Source organism: Natator depressus, chromosome 8 (genome assembly GCF_965152275.1).
Source record: "Natator depressus isolate rNatDep1 chromosome 8, rNatDep2.hap1, whole genome shotgun sequence".
Classification (NCBI taxonomy): Eukaryota; Metazoa; Chordata; order Testudines; family Cheloniidae; genus Natator; species Natator depressus.
Genome location: NC_134241.1, coordinates 83,584,121 through 83,600,450, shown reverse-complemented (window position 1 = coordinate 83,600,450; position 16,330 = coordinate 83,584,121). Strand labels below are relative to the sequence as shown.

Here is a 16,330-nt window from a genome sequence, read left to right as displayed (position 1 = left end):
TCATGCTCCATTCATTAGACCACAACTGCCTGTTATGGGGTCAGTGTGTGGTGCTACCTTTCAACTGCAATGACTCCCTTGACTGTTATTGCTTGCAAGTGTATTCACTTTATTTCCTACCCTTTCCCCTTTTCTGAAAGCATGATGTTCCACGAAGGGATAACCAGTATGTGTGAACAAGGGAATGAACACCACACACACACAGGAGCCCCTGGAGAGAGAAGAAGCAAAATCTTAACTACCAGTTCAGTGCTTAAATACTACAAGGTAAAGTGAGAGAGACAGGGAGCTGAAGAGACACAGAGAACAAATTATGACTTTTGGGATACTGTGCCAATAGTATATTTTACTGAGAGGATGATGTACATTCCTGTATACTTACTGATTTCTACTGGTTGTGTAAAATCAATCTTGCTTATTGTCATTTTCTGACACTACACATAGCAGTTTGGTTTTGTACAGTAGAGAAAATACTAACACAAAATTAAAAAAAGAGCGATGACATTTCTTGTGTCTAAGCCAGGGCCGTATGGTCTTTTATTAGGAAATTAAGTTCAGCCAAATATGCAAACACACAGTAACTGCACTTTTATGGTAGCTGGCATTTGCCCTTACTCATTTAGATAGTCTCAGTGAAGTTCTCTCAGACAAGCAAACTAAAACGATACCACGGAATATCCTGATAAGCAAACAGCTCTGTGTCCTACAATTAAATGAATTTTTTTCTGCTCCATTCATTGCTCCCATAGAGTATCTCCCTAATATTTTAAAGAATGCAAAGCCCCTTTAAAAAAAAACGTATTTCTCTAGCTTTTGTTTTTTGACGAGTGACAAGTGCCAGGATTTTCCTGTCTCAATTATAGTTTATGATAGCAAAATGATTGAACCATGGCATTTTTACCTGCATATATTTTACTTTGGGTTTTTCATCAATAAACACATCATTTTCAACCTCTCCCTGATTATAACAGATATTTAATGTGAGCAGATGATTCACGATTTCCTTCTAGGAAACACATTGCTCATTGATTAGAAAGTTTAAAGTTAAATGGACTCTTCAATTAAAAATAATGACTCACTTATTTACTTCCCCTGCAAGAGAAGCCACTACCGTACCTGCGTTTACTTACCCAGAATTCCTAATGCAATGTAACCCAGAATGACGACTATGAAGATTACACAGCACAGAATATCCGTACAGTGCCTAAAGACAGAAGGGAACATTTTAAAGAATTAGAAAGGTGTCCAAAATAACTCCTCCTTTGTAAATGATTGATTCATACATTATAAGATCAGAATGGCTCACAGACATCATATAGTTTAACCTCCTGCATTACACAGGCCACAGGATTTTCCTGAATTAATTCCTTTTTCAAGTATACCACACCTTTTAGAAAAACATCCAACCTTGATTTAAAAATTGTCAATGATTGAGAATCCACCTCGACCCAACATAAGTTTTAACAATGGTTATTTATCCTCACCATTAAAAATCTGTGCCTTATTTCTAGTCTGAACTTATCTAGCTTCCACTTCTCCTTCATAAACTTACCTTAAGAAGTCCTTGCTTTTGATGACTACTAAGCAACAATCACTCTAGAGGTGGACTAAGGAGTGTTTCTAGTTAAAAAGAAAGTAAAGGATTGCCTTACCAAACTAAACCACCTCCAACCTGACCTAGGAGTCTAAACAAGCAGACGTATCAATTAACATCCCAAAAGCTACCAGCTGCAGCTGACGTAAATCGGCATAGCTCCACTGAAGCCAATGCTGGTCAAGGCCAAGCTGAGGATCTGACCCTTAAAATCAGTCTGTTTTGAAAAGTGCAGACTTAATTAGCGGTACTCTTTAATGTATATATATTTATTGTTCGTTCCTATGTATTTTACAAAATTGTCTATTGCACACATTCAGGATACAATTACAAACCAACTCTAGTAAATTAAAACCATTTTTTCCAAGCACAAGAAGAGGCATTACTCCTCAGTGAGAGGTTTAGCCATGGTGAGTTTCAAGTTTCCAACATCTATTTTTGCCACAGCCCCATCTAGAAAAGATAAATTAGAGTTTCTTTTTTAAAGTGGATAAAATGTGTGTGTGTATGGAGGGAGGATTCACCCTGAAACACAGGTGCTGGAACTAGGGGTGTTGGGGGTGCACTCCCTGACTTTAAGTGATTTCCACTATATACAGGACTTACAGTTTGGTTCAATGGCTCTCAGCACCCCCACTATACAAACTGTTCCAGCACCCCTGCCCTGAAACCCCCCAAATGGCCAAAGAGATCTTGCCAGAGTTTTATTAAAAGTCCCATCATTCAGCTGCAATCAGCATGATGGGTATAATGAAGAAAGCCCAGAAATACTGTCCTTAAAAATTAAGAATGGAGAATTAGACATAAGGACTTATAGCTCTCGGATTCTTTTGGCCAAAGTGATCCCCACTAGAGAGGCCAATTTGAGAGATATGGGATAGGGGACACTTAATTATGGGTTTGAAAGGACAGGGTGAAGAGTAGATCCGGATCCCAATGATTGGGAAGGAGGAGAAAGGTGGGGAAAGTTTACACAACTTTTAAACAATTGGAAAACTTGGAGAGACATTTCTAGGTGTGAAAAAGGAACTAAGAGTGAATGACCCATGTGCCTCTCCATAGAGAAACAATCTCAGCACTAGGTTCCAGGTCTATGTAACTATGGGGATCTGCTGAGGCAATCTAATGAAGGAGAGTCTGTTAAACTGAAAGAACTGACAATGGAACCCTGCTTGTTCTTTAAGCCAAAGGGGTCTCAACCTTTGTCCTTCTGAGCCCCAGCACCAAACATATTATAAAATTCCATAGCCCACCCATGTCTACAACAACTGTTTTTCAGTAGATTAAAAGCCAGGGCCAGTGTTAAGGGGTAACAAGCAGAGCAATTGCCCAGGACCTTTTGCCACAAGGGGCCCCACAAAGCTAAAGTTGCTCAGGCTTCTGCCTGGGGAGAAGGTTCTTAGGCTTCAGCTTCAGCCCCGAGAAGCAGGGCTTGGGATTCGGCTTTCTGCTCTGGGCCCCAGTGAGTCTAATGCTGGCCCTGCTCTCTGGTTTATTTTGGCAGACCCCCTGAAACTTGCTCATGGCCCCCCAGGGAGCCCTGGACCCCTGGTTGAGAACCGCGGCTTTAAGCTATCGTTTGCTGCAGTTGTCACAGATGAAGCTTTTCTCAAGGGCCCTGTAATGAGTGTCTGGCCGGAGAACAGATGACAGCATGCTACAGTTATGAGGAGAGCTTTAATCTGAAGATTAGATTTTAGTTGGTATCACAAAATGGATAAATAATGAATGGAAATAGGGTCACCTGCTTCCTTCGCTTAACACCAGCAGAAGCACTAAACCTTTTAAAATGTAAGGCTAACATTTTGTTTCACACTAATTCTGATACTTTACTCAGGCTCAGTTTCTCACCTTCCAGAGAGTGGCTGTTAAATGGTGCAGTGTTTAATAAAAGATAACTCAGGTAAAAATACTAATGGAAGGCGAAGTAGGAAACTGCAATACTTTAATTATAAGTCTCTTGTTGTCAGAACCCTCTTGTACACATGGTATTTATGATTACTGTGACAAAGCACTGTCCTTGCCTCCATGGGTCCCGCATTTCCTGGTGGATTTCGCTAGCCTCAGGGGCTCACTGTGACCCTCCACATAACCCTTCTCTCTCTAGAGACAAGGGTCACAGTCTACTGAGCCATTTTCATCATAAACCAGTGAGGGAGGTGAGGAGAAGTTATCCTTCCTTGCACAGTCTCTGTTGTCTCCCAGTCTCAGTGATTAATCGGGGGCAAAGGTGGGGGGGGGGAGCCCAGGCCCACCCTTTACTCCGGGCTCCCGCCCAGGGACCCTAATAGTATCAGCTATGGTAGCTGACCTTTTAGAAACATGGCATGTGCAATTCCCTGGGCTACTTCCCCCACAAGCAGCCCTCACTTCCTCAAGCTCCACTTCACCCTTACCTCAGGGCCTCCTTCCTTGTGCCTGATATGGTGTGTACTACTCAGTCTCTCCAACAGTGCAACTTCCTCCCACAGCTCCTGACATGCACACCCACCTGACTAACTGGGAGGCTTTTAAATAGTTTCAGCCAGCCCCTGATTGGCTTCAGGTGTCCCAATCAACCTAGCATTCTCCCTGCCTTCTGGAAAGTTCTTAATTGCCCCAGGTGTCTTAATTGACCTGGAGCAGCTGCCATTTCACTTGTCCTGGTACCAGGGATTTGTTTAGCCTGGAGCTAATATATCTATCTCCCACTCCTTTTCTATAGCCATCCGGCCTTGCCCCGTCACATTACGTATGATCAGAGCCTATCCCCATTTGTGCCACTTCATCCCTTAAAGTTTTGCAGTTATTCAAGTGTCAAGTGTTTCTACCACCTCACACCATTTCCTGTTCTGGGTATGACACAGATTTTATAGTGCCCTAGCACAACTGACCCTGACCTCTGGGTGCTGCTATAATATAAATATTAAATAATTATAATAATTGCACAGAAACTATTTTGCGCATGGTTTGGAGAGTTTTAAAATAAATTTTTGGGGACTATTTCTTGCACCCTTCTGCCTGTGCAGACAGGTGCCTTTGTTTCCATGGGTAAAATCCTGGCTCCAGTGGAATCAATGGCAAAAGTCCTGCTGACTTTGTGGGACCAGGATTTCACCTTAGAAATCCAAGGCTTAGCAGGAGAGAAAAATTAAAACAAAAATATAAAATACCTCACCAAATGACCTAAAATAACTGTTCCACACATAACATTTTACTCCCTTAAAGTCACTGGGAGTTTTCAAAGCTAGAGCAAATAGAATGCTGGGAATCTCCCCTCCCCAAAAGGATTAGGCTCCCATTTCTAGCCCTGAAGGGTCACATGAGATTGGGAGATTACATTTATTGCTGTAACCAGGACTGAACATTGCCTGTGCTGGGCTTTGAACTGGTTTTGTTTTGGAGCGGAAATGCTCACATTTAGGGAAAAAACAGAAACGTTTTGGTGGCAAATTGATTTTGTTGTTGTATTTGTATTCAAGACAAGGAAACTGCAGGAAGCTGCTCAGGGGGTGAAACAGTAGAATAAATGCTAAGGGAGATGGATTAGTGGGCAGAGGGTTGAGGAGAGAGTGCATGATAAATGCAATTTATCATATGGCCCCTGCAGCCTTTCACATGGATATCACTGCCATGTTTTTATAATATATCTGTAAATACACACAAAGATACCCACCATCCTCATGGGATACATGACGCAAAAATTACAAAAGGAAAAATATAACCATTTTTTCACCCCCAAAAAATGGAATCCAAACCTTTTCCTAGCAGCAACGACTGCATGGATAACAGGATATTGTAACAGAATATGATAATGCACACAGACAATATTTATTGTATTGTGTCATGAATTAAAATGCACCGGACAACATGAAAGTCATTGTGAAAGCATGGCTGTATTTGAAATTTGCAGTGCTCTTTTGCCTTTTTGCAGTTCAGTTGCACCCCAATATCTTGCCAAAATTTTGTTGTTAGCCTGACTATTCTACTTGAACATTACTGTCTCCATAGAAATAAATCACTGATAAACCCATCAGATTCATTTTAGCCAGGTGAAGTAATAAAATAATCTCATTTGATAAGTGCACATTTCTAGCCCCCATGCTAGATTTTATTGCCTACTTCTTGTCATTTTGTTTAGTTTATGGGTACTGCTTTGCTTTCTAACACCTTTCAGAAATGGATTGGCTTACTCACTTTGTTATATGTGGCCGCGCAAAGTAAGAAAACACTTTGTTCCTGTGTCTTCATGGAGATAACATATAGGGGGTGTTAACAGGATTCAGATAAATAAATAATGACTACGAATATTGTAGGGGCCATCCGATGAAGTGAGCTGTAGCTCACGAAAGCTTATGCTCAAATAAATTGGTTAGTCTCTAAGGTGCCACAAGTACTCCTTTTCTTTTTATGAATATTGAGTATCAGAGATTGGAAGCACTTATTCACTGACAAACCATGCATTTCGCGGCTAATGATTCTGCTTGGGGAGTACTTGCTTCTGCTGGCTTCATCCTCCAATTCTACATAATGACAGGTTTCAGAGTGGTAGCTGTGTTAGTCTGTATCAGCAAAAACAACGAGGAGTCCTTGTGGCACCTTAGAGACTAACAAATTTAGGTGCCACAAGGAGCCCTCATTATTTTTACAGTTCATATTGTCTTACGTGTGCAATCCTGTCCAAGATGTTGCACTAGCAAGAAACCATTATTCTTAATATTAGAGTTGTACCAGTATTATGACAGCACCCACAGACCTGGATCCCTTTGTGTTAGGCCCTGTGCAAACATATAACAAAAAGACAGCCTCTGCCCCCGTCCAGAGAGCTCACAATCTACGTGTATAAATATAGACGATGGGAAATATCACTCCTTTGTGGACAAACTTAAGGTGACCGTTAAGGCATCAACGCTGCTCAGAGCTCAGCGTTAATGGAGCTCTGCCTGAGTGCAGGGGTCTGCTCACACAGAATTCTCTGCAGGCCTGATGCCTATGTTTTGAAATCCCTCTAAGAAACCACGCTGTAGGAAAAAGAATTTTTGTCTGTTTTGTGGTCTATGTACAGAATTCAGGCTCCCCTACTTGATTGTAGCCTGAACTGAGAGATCATCTCAGCTGGTATGGATCTGAATAGAGTGGCTGGTACTTTTATCAGACAGTGTGGCCAGACCAAAGGGCACTATTCACCAAAGCTGAATAAATATTTGAGTTAGTGGCAGATTCAGTATGTTCAGGGATACTTCCTTTTGAGCATACCACTCCTACTATGGAGACTAGAAAGTGCTCAAGAAAGGTACTAAAGAGGTTTTAATGCAAACAGTGCTTTGTTAACCTATCAACCTAAACACTGGATTTTCTTATGTTTTCTTCAGAGAATCTTTAATGAGAGGGGTTGAAATGAGCTGGCCCGTGTTGTCTCACTGAGTTGTACTTCTTCTTGGTGGCTGAATATTGTGCACCAGAAAGCTTTAAATTTAAAAAAATTAAGTCTCTAGCCTTTATGGCTGCAAAGGAAACCTGCAAAATGTGAATCAGAAGAAAGCCATGAAGCGATGTCTGCTGAGAGCTTGCAACAGGAGCGCTAAGAAAAGTGAAACTGCCCATTCATCTCAGTGGGGTGTATAACATACTACAACAATATAGATCCCAGGGTGTTGCCAAAGATACAGGCACTGATTAAAATTCCATTAGCAATAAGAAATAATCTGTTTCTTGCTAGCACTCCTCTGCGTCAGACTCTTCAGGTTGTTGACTCTGAAGCCTGATGATAACGATGTTGACATTTAAATTGTCAACTGTTTCGGTACTGACCACAGTACCCAAGAAAGGAGTGAGATGATCCTATCACGAAGATCAGCATAATCTATTGTGAGCAGCATCTCATTTTAGAGTCAAGAGTGGGCAGAGTTTGTGTTTTGGATGGAGCTCAGGAAATAACTAACACTTATGGTTTTTTCCTCAGCCTGACCCTTAAGGAAGATAGCCACAAAAAGTTGAAAGTTAATATTTATATTGCAGAGGCACCCATAAACTGCTAAGCACTTTCCAATCACAGCAGAAGACACAGGCCTTGCCCTAATGAGTGCACAGTTTTAAAAAGTTCAGTTTTCAGACCATCAGAAAGACAGGTTGAGATGTGAGCGCGAATGGACAATGGAGGCCGGGAGTAGCGAGGCTGATTTGAGAGTCATTGGTGTAAAAGATGGTAGTTGGAGCTGTGTGAACAGACAAGATCATTTCGAGAAAGGGGGCAAAGACAGAAGGGGAGCAGCCTAAGAACAGAACTCTGAGAACCCCCCCGCTTCCCCCAACACACACACAAACACGACCTAGTGGAGAAAGAGGAAGGGGATTGGATGTGGATATCCAAGGTAGAGTCAAACGTAACTATCACCTAGGTATCTAAGCAGCAATCACCCACATTCACACACATACACAAGACCTAGTGGGGAAAGAGGAAGGGGACTGGATGTGCATATCCAAGGTAGAGTCAAAGGTAACTATCACCTAGGTATCTAAGCGGCAATCACCCACATTGACATAATGCTGTGTTTTATAAACTTCATCATGATTTATATCGTATTCTTGGTAGTGGCAGGGTCAAGACAAAAAAAATGTGTGGCTCTGGCCTGAAACACTTCTTGACAGTCACCCCTGAAGCCTTTATGAATCATGATTTTATGCTAATACACACTTATGTGACTTTCCCAATATAGGTCACTTCCTTCGTTGCTACAAACACTTCACAGGAATGAAAATACCTGTTATACATGGACAGTTAGTATCCCTCTAGTCACACCCTACACACTACGGTAAAACCTTTGTACAAAATATGTCTTGTGAGGTATCATCTGAAAACTAGTAACTCACTGATCATTAATATTCTTGCATGTTGTATGTACACAATGGGTATACTGGAATTATAACTAAAATGTGTTCAAAACAGGAATTTAGAGATAAATATCTTTCATTGGACCAACTTCTGCTGGTGAGAGAGACAAGCTTTTGAGCTTACACAGCTCTTTTCAGATATTACTTCACCCACTTGTCATTTCCTGGGCTGCAATAACACTGCACACAAACCAGGTATGTGGGGGGGGGGGAGGTTGTTAAACAGATCTACCCTAAACAAAGGAATCTGTGTTTACCTCAATATACATATAAGCAGTAAAACAGACTTATCAACGTAACAAGAAGAGGAGGCAAACCTCACATTAACAAGCAGGGGAGAAGACAGCATGTTGTTTACACCAGTGTTTCTGAACTACCAGTCCGTGGACCGGCACCAGTCCCTGAGATCTCCCTGGCACAGTTTAGGAAGGCAGCAAGCCGATCCCTGGTATCAGAAGGTTGAGAGACACTGGTCTACACCCAGCAAGAGAGAGCTAGGTCTGGGTTTTACTTTTCCAGAAGAATCCATTTCAAAGGCTTACTGGTCTATAAAGACAGGGATGCTGAACCTCAAATGATAAGCAATTGATTCAACTGATTGTATACAATATTGCTGTATTATAAAAGTGTACAGAGTGAGGTCTTTTCTGAAAGCTAATAACACACTAGTGAGTCATATAATTGTGAACTATATGTATTAACTCTACATAAGGAATGATAGATACTCACTGATATTAGGCTATATAGTCTGCCCATACAGGAGGGAATGTCCCAGCTATCCACCTGTCTCCTTTGTAAATTAAGTATGGTGGAATCAGAAACAATGGAAGCACCATTTACACAGAAATCATACAGAGGGATGGGAAGCCCACATAAAGGGTAGAACAGCACGAGGTCATTCTGCCTCTTGAAACCAGTTCTTTGAACTTGGAAGATATGAACAAGGACAGAAGCCATTTTTGGCACCATCACTGCACAGACAATAGACCAGAGCTCTTGCAAGCTGAGAAAGATGGGTCCTTCAACCAAGATGGGGTTGAAGTCTCTGGAATTGAACATGGGTGAGAAACCTGCTTAGGCAAAGATTTTTCACCTCAGAAGAAAAGAGAAGCCAGCCCCTTGTGCTTCTGTGGAAAGGAGAAAGTTAGCCATGACTGGGAAGAAGAATGACTGATGAATGAAACCATCTTGAATAAAGCCTGTATCTTGCTAGATTAAGTTTTAGACTTAGTTTTTTCACTTTTATTTGCTAGTAACCCTTTCTAACTTTATTCCTTTTACTCAGCTTCACTTAACCTATGTTTTATTTTATTATAAACCAACTCAGTGTGGTGTTTAAAGGGAGCGGTTATTTATCCCTACTTAAGTTAATAAGCTGTCATGTATTTGTGTGTCTTTACAGGAACAAACAAATCTTATTATTTCTCTGATCTGTCCACAAGAGGGCTGGACACTGCAGAGCACACAGCTTTAGGGAAATCTGAGACTGCAAGTGTGTTGGGGTCACCCTGCAAACAGCGACCCAGGCTGGTAAAAGCCAGAGTGAGTCTGCAGAATGGCTGCTGGGGTCAGAAATGCTGAACCAGCTCACAGACCGTTAGGGTGTGACCTGCATGCAGGTAGGCTGGTTGTAAGGTAGCCTGGAGCTACAAACAGCAAAACATTTTGAGGTCCTCAAGGTTACAGGGCAGGCAATGACATAACCCCTCAACTCGTCTGGATTGTTCCCCAGAATGTGAAATACACTATTTATGAAAATGCTGAACAGCTTTCTGTGGTTTTCACACTGTTTATTGGATCTGTCTAAAAATTCCAAAAATAATCACTGTGCCAGCTCCTCGGCTGGTGTAAATCAATATAGCTCCACTGAAGTCAATGGAGAGACACTGATTTACACCAGCTGAGCATCTGGCCCAAAATTATTGTGGAAAGACAGACTGAGGACTGCAATCAACCATACCACTTCAGTCAAACACTCACTGGATTAATTTACCAGCTGGAGTGTTATCCTGAGGACAGAGAGCTTTTAGCTTGTTTCAATTAGTTTTTTTGAATCTGAGCACATCAGAAATACATGCTCAAGAGATATTCCGATATTTACACTAGAGATAAAAAAGGAAACCAGACGCATTGAATGGGAATGAATCCATCCATCTGTTTGGAAGATGATTTTCAATATTATTTTCAGTGTAATTTTGTATATGTATATATGTATGATCGTATTTATCTGTGTAGACAGACACATAAGTGTATACAAAGGGTTAAGACCTGAAGAATTTGTATCTGTTCATGTTTTGCTACAAAATTAGTGTGTCTATTTTTAGCTTATTTTCATATTTTGGGTAAAATGTGATCCTTAATATTTTAAAGTCCATGCTTGCAGACAAAGTACATAATCATGCTGTTTCCCCTCAGTCTTCTAGTGTGTGTGAAATTTTAATGCTCAGTGAAGAGGAGAACTGAAAACAGTTGGCTAGAGCCAAGCATAGTGTGGCTATGCTTTGTACAAGCTTCCTCCCACAGCTCTGCAAATGCATCCCTGTTCTGACCTTCAAGACCCCACTTATTCCATTAGGAAGCCTCTTTTGAGCAGAGTCTGCCCACTGTGCTGAAGTGCAGCATTTTGTGTAATGTGGATAAGTGTTCATGAGAACTAAATAGGCTGGGACCATGGAATTCATTTGACTTGTGACCTAATTTCAGGACTGAAATCTAAGTTTCTAGAGGGAGAGGCTGTGACACTGACACACCATGCAATCTTCTCTTCTACTGCTAACATTTGCTTTTATATTTTCTGAGAAGTTTAAAAAAATCGGAGGCAATTCTAATAAAATATTGCAATCATCACAAGTCCAATGCATATCATTTCCCCATTTTATGTTCACGTCTGTGCTACTCATCAGCAGACTGAAATGGATTTTTTCAAAAAACTCCATTTCTCAGTAACTATCAGTATTAAATATTAAATATATCCCAAAAGATTAACATAGGAAGGCTGAATGCTGAATAAGCCTTGTACAGTGCAAGTGCACCAAACTAAGATTCATTTCCCAGCAGAGCCTGGGATTGAGCTGATATAAATTCTTACAAAATAGTAAATTGTTGGATCTTATCAGAAGGTAATAACATATTTCATATTCTGATGGTTAAATATTTTTTCACAGTCTAGTTCAACCAAAAGATGTCTGAATGTTAAACCCAATTCTGATAACTATGTTGTAGTGTAAGGATAATGAATATTAAAACAGGCATTTTAGTTTGGAGACAGATTTTCTGTCTGAAGCTACAATAAAAACCATCACCAAACCTGCCTGTAAATCTAATCATCATGAAGGCCATTCACACATCGTATGGTCCGTAAGTTTATTTTCTAGATGGTTACACAGATAAAGAGAAGAAAAAAATCATGTCTATTTTATTAGTGCAGTCAAGTAAGTGGGATGCAGGAAGACAGTGTCTTGAAGTGAAATCCTGGTTCCATTGAAGCTAATGGAAGTTTTCCCATTGGCTTCAATGGGACCAGGATTCCACTCCAGATTCAAATCAGTGCCATAAGCATATTGAAATATAACTGATTCAGAACATCTCTCCTGGGGACTATGATTTGTGGGTTAGGGAAAATGTCTTTGGCATTTTAATGGGATATATTTTCAGTCTCAGCCAGCTGCCGACAGGTGGATCTAGGGTGACCAGATAGCAAGTGTGAAAAATCGGGACAGGAGGTGGGGGATAATAGGTGCCTATATAAGAAAAAACCCCAAATATCAGGACTGTCCTATAAAATCAGGACACCTGGTCACCCTAGGTGGATCAGAGGCGAGGACAGAAATGTTGTAGAAAGAAAAGGCATTAATGAGCCCATTATTGGTGCCCACGCTTCAAAAAGAACATTGACATATTGGAAAGGGTTCAGAACAGAGCTACAAGAATGATTCAAATACCAGAAAAACATGCCTTATAGTGAGAGATTTCAGAACACAATCTATTTAGTTTATCCAAGAAAAGGATAAGAGGTGAATTGAACACAGTGTACAAGCACCCAAATGGGGACAAGATTTCTCATAGAAGGTAACTCTCAAATTTAGCAGAAAGAGGTATAAGGAGATCTGTTGAGCGGAACCTGAAACTAGACAAATTCAGACTAGAAATAGGGCACACAAAAAATTAACACTAAGGGTAATTAACTGTTGGGACAACTTACCTAGAGATTCTTCATCACTTGAAGTCATTAAGTCAAGCCTGGATATATTTTTAAAAGATATGCTATAGATCAAACAGAAGTTACAGGCTTTATGCAGAAATTAATGGGCAAGGTTCTACCTGTGGTTTGTGTTAAGCAGAAGGTTTGTGTTATGCAGACCACTTGATCATAATGGTCTTAAAATCTATCAGTCTACAAAACAATCAGAGAAAAGGGGAGACGAGAGAAGGAAGGAAACTGAGTCTGAAAGTGAGATTATATTTATTGATTGATTGATATGGGATTTATCTGTTACCTGTACTCAACAGCCACTATAGGCACTACCCACTGCCAACTAAAATGTAACAAAAGGACAAAGCTGTCCCAGAGCTCTAAACACAGCACTCTATAGCTTTCAACTGCTGTTTACAAATCCGTATTAAATTAGTAGTAAAAGAAGAAAGGAAATAAGACTAGTAAGTAAGAACTTGCCTCTATATGGCCACAAGTAAAAAACATTTACTCTCATCCTGTATCTTTCCTGATGCAGTCTCTTCTTCCTTTAACTACCCAGCCCAAGCTTTTAAGGGTTTTGTTTTTAAAAACGGACAAACCTCAATAATGATATCCAGTTGCTTGTTTTTAGTTTTAGAAGAGCTGCTCCAAAATAGGCTGTGAATTTAAAATTCTGATTGTTTCTTCATGGCTTGCCTCTTGTTTGGGGGCAGGACCCTGCCAGGGTGCGGCTTGTGTGGGCCACTAAAAAAAAAAATTGATTTTCATTTTGACCATTTCAAAACATTTTGGCTTGAGTTTTTCATTTCAAAACAACATATATTTTGAAATGTGGTCAATATAAAAAACCTCTCACAAATAAGGGTGAAAAACCCCCAAAAAGGTCAACTCACTGTTGACTCAAAATTATTTTTTGTGTTTTTCAATTTGATGAAAAATCTTGAAAAAAATGGTTTCAGGTCAGATCAAACTGGATTTACTTTTTTTCTTTTTCGGTTTGGTCCCCAAATTCCACGCTCATTTAAATCCAGGAAGGAATAGGAGTGGGTCAGGCCACCTGTCCTTGCAGAAGGCAGCAAAGGCAAAGTTCTACTGCACAGAAGGCTCCATGCCAAGGTTTGAACCTTGAATGATAAAATATTTGCCTTTCTTCTATAGCATCTCAAAAGTGCTTTATAAACCTTATAAGTTAGTTAATTACTATTGTTCCTATCTTACATAAAGGAAAATTGAGGCAGAGACAAGGACAGAACCCAGATCTTCTAGCAACTAGTTTTGTGCTTTAGCCGTGAAACTATCCTTAAGTACGCTCGAGATAAGTAAAGAAGGAACATAAAGAGTTCTGAAGAAAAGGAAATCACCATTTTCCTAGAGCATCATGGTAGGGAAGGAAAGAAGAGTCCAAGAAGAGGCATTGCTATAGAGGAAATGAAATAAAATCACAACTAGTGGAATTTACTAGGGGCTAGGCAGGAAGAAAAAAAACAGTTATACATCAAAGCCTTTCTTGTAGATCCCCTCCACTTTGTTGCGGATACAGTATGCTAAAGTTTTGCTCCTGATTCCCAAGCTGGGAGTCCCCTTTCTCACCAGACCTCAGCTCTTCTTTGAAGTTCCATGACCTTAAGAGTGTATAGCTAAGAGACATTCATTTATGCACAAAGGAAAACGGGTTCATGAACTGCAAACACGTTACCAAGTTAAATATGCCGAAAAGACAAGTAGCTGGGTCTTACAATCTTCAGTCAGCTGGACTGTGGGTTTTAAATTTAAAGTTGCTTTGAAGGATAGCATGAGCTAGCAACCACCTCAAAGAGAAATGGTGTTCTTCAAGAGATAACAGGGAACACCACTAAGCAAAGAGGAACGCATGAGAAAATAAAGAAACTCCAGTATGAATGCATGAGAAAAATAAAGAAACTACATAAAAGAGGGAGGAAAAATAACCAAGGGAATAGTTCAGACCAACTCCGAAATGACGGACAAAAGTAGCTTGATGATTCAGTTATATAACAGCAGTTTCAAAAATGTGCTATGACATTAGAGATAATCCCTTGCTGCAGTTTAAAGAAAATCTGGATGGAAAGACGACCATGCATTTCGTACAAGAAAATAGTCTAAGTGCTGAAAGAAAAACTTGAGAAGTTTGTGGTTTTGCACCTAACAGCACTGTCATCAAGGTTATATTTAGTAACCTATTAAAATATTTCAAAATGGCATTAGTGAAACTTATTCCTAAATAAGCACAGCATGGATTACTGAACTTCTTATGAACACAACGTGGCTAGCCTCCCCTGTGACATACTCAGACGCCTCTGTTCTCAACGCGACGCACTGAGACCATTCAATAAAACCCAGTTCATTTGACAAAGCAGCCCAAAAATCACTAAAAGAGTTCAATTTAGTGTCTGGGAGAAAACCAATTGCCTGTAGCATTGTGAAACTAGGTAGAGCGTTCACCGTTGCTGTAGGGCCTGATCCTGAGAGGTGGTGAACCCCTCCAACTTCTGTTGGCAAATGCAGTTTTCTGAGTTTAAGAATACCTAATAAATCACTAAATGACGTGGCCTTTTCTTACCATTCCATAACCATATGGACTGAACAATATTTTCTCTGGGTGCCTGTGATCTTTAAGGCTTTCCTTTGGCTCCAATTACTGAGTTTGCTGTTCACATACTCTGGCAGACTTCACCGACTAATTCCTTTAAGGATTCAAGAGTTGGGTATAGGGGAAGGTCAATGCAGCACTATTAAGCCTGCAATATAGGGCAGTGTCACTTATAATCATGAATGTGTATCACACTTCCTTACTCTCATGATGGAACTGTGGTCCAGTATTTCCCGAGAAGAACACATAAAAATAATAAGAAAATGCCATGCCTAAATCATAAGTCACTCAACTGTTGTTTAAGTTGAACAGAAAGGTTTTCAACACTTAACAAATCTCACCTTGTCAGAATAAAATATAGCTTCTCCTTCACTATCTCTGCAATTTGTAAAAAGGTGGAAATGACACCTTGGGATGTGTTAATTAATTGAAATCATTTATCCTTAATAATCATATATTTAATCTCAAACTAGTTTTCTTAGAGCAGTGGTTTTCAAACTTTTTTCATTTGTAGACCCCTAAAAAAAATGTTGAATGGCAGTGTGGACCCCTTTGGAAATCTTAGGCATAGTCTGTGGACTGGCAGGGGTTCACAGACCACAGGTTGAAAACCACTATCTTAGGGGCTTGTCATTTAAAGTTCACATTGTAAACTTCTTGTAGATACCAACATTTTGTGCATGGGTCTGGAATGGGAAGGTTGCCAGTCATGTTATTCCAAACAGCTAAACTCTGCACATGTTGTGTCCAAACAGAACTTTCTATCAGAGAGCAGCTGAGGACATCTCTATTTAGGTTAGTAGGGTTGCTCTAATTGCTGGGTCTCAGACGTTCTCTGAAGGCGCACAAAAAATATAGGTACCACTTGTACTGTGTTAGGAGCTCTATTTTTTCAGATAACTAATTTAATATTAAGTAAAAATCTTCTGAGCGTTTTATTAAACATTGCTTGTAAAGATTAATTGGCTGCAGCGGTGAAGAAACGTACATTATTTATAGAGTCATAGTCCAAATAGTAAAAAGAAAAGGAGTACTTGTGGCACCTTAGAGACTAACAAATTTA

At 40.1% G+C, this 16,330-nt stretch overlaps 1 protein-coding gene across 5 annotated transcripts in view; it reads right to left on the bottom strand.

Moving 5' to 3' along the window:
- Positions 1–16,330, bottom strand: part of SLC44A5 (solute carrier family 44 member 5) — a 181,215-nt gene that overhangs the window by 57,983 nt on the left and 106,902 nt on the right. For all 5 annotated transcript variants that reach the window (XM_074961517.1, XM_074961514.1, XM_074961516.1 and 2 more), the window contains one exon: positions 1,131–1,204. Coding sequence is in view for 3 of the 5 variants with exons in the window: in XM_074961514.1 (XP_074817615.1) it covers positions 1,131–1,204 (74 nt within the window). In the remaining 2 variants the exon portion in view is untranslated. The remainder of the gene's footprint in view (positions 1–1,130; positions 1,205–16,330) is intronic.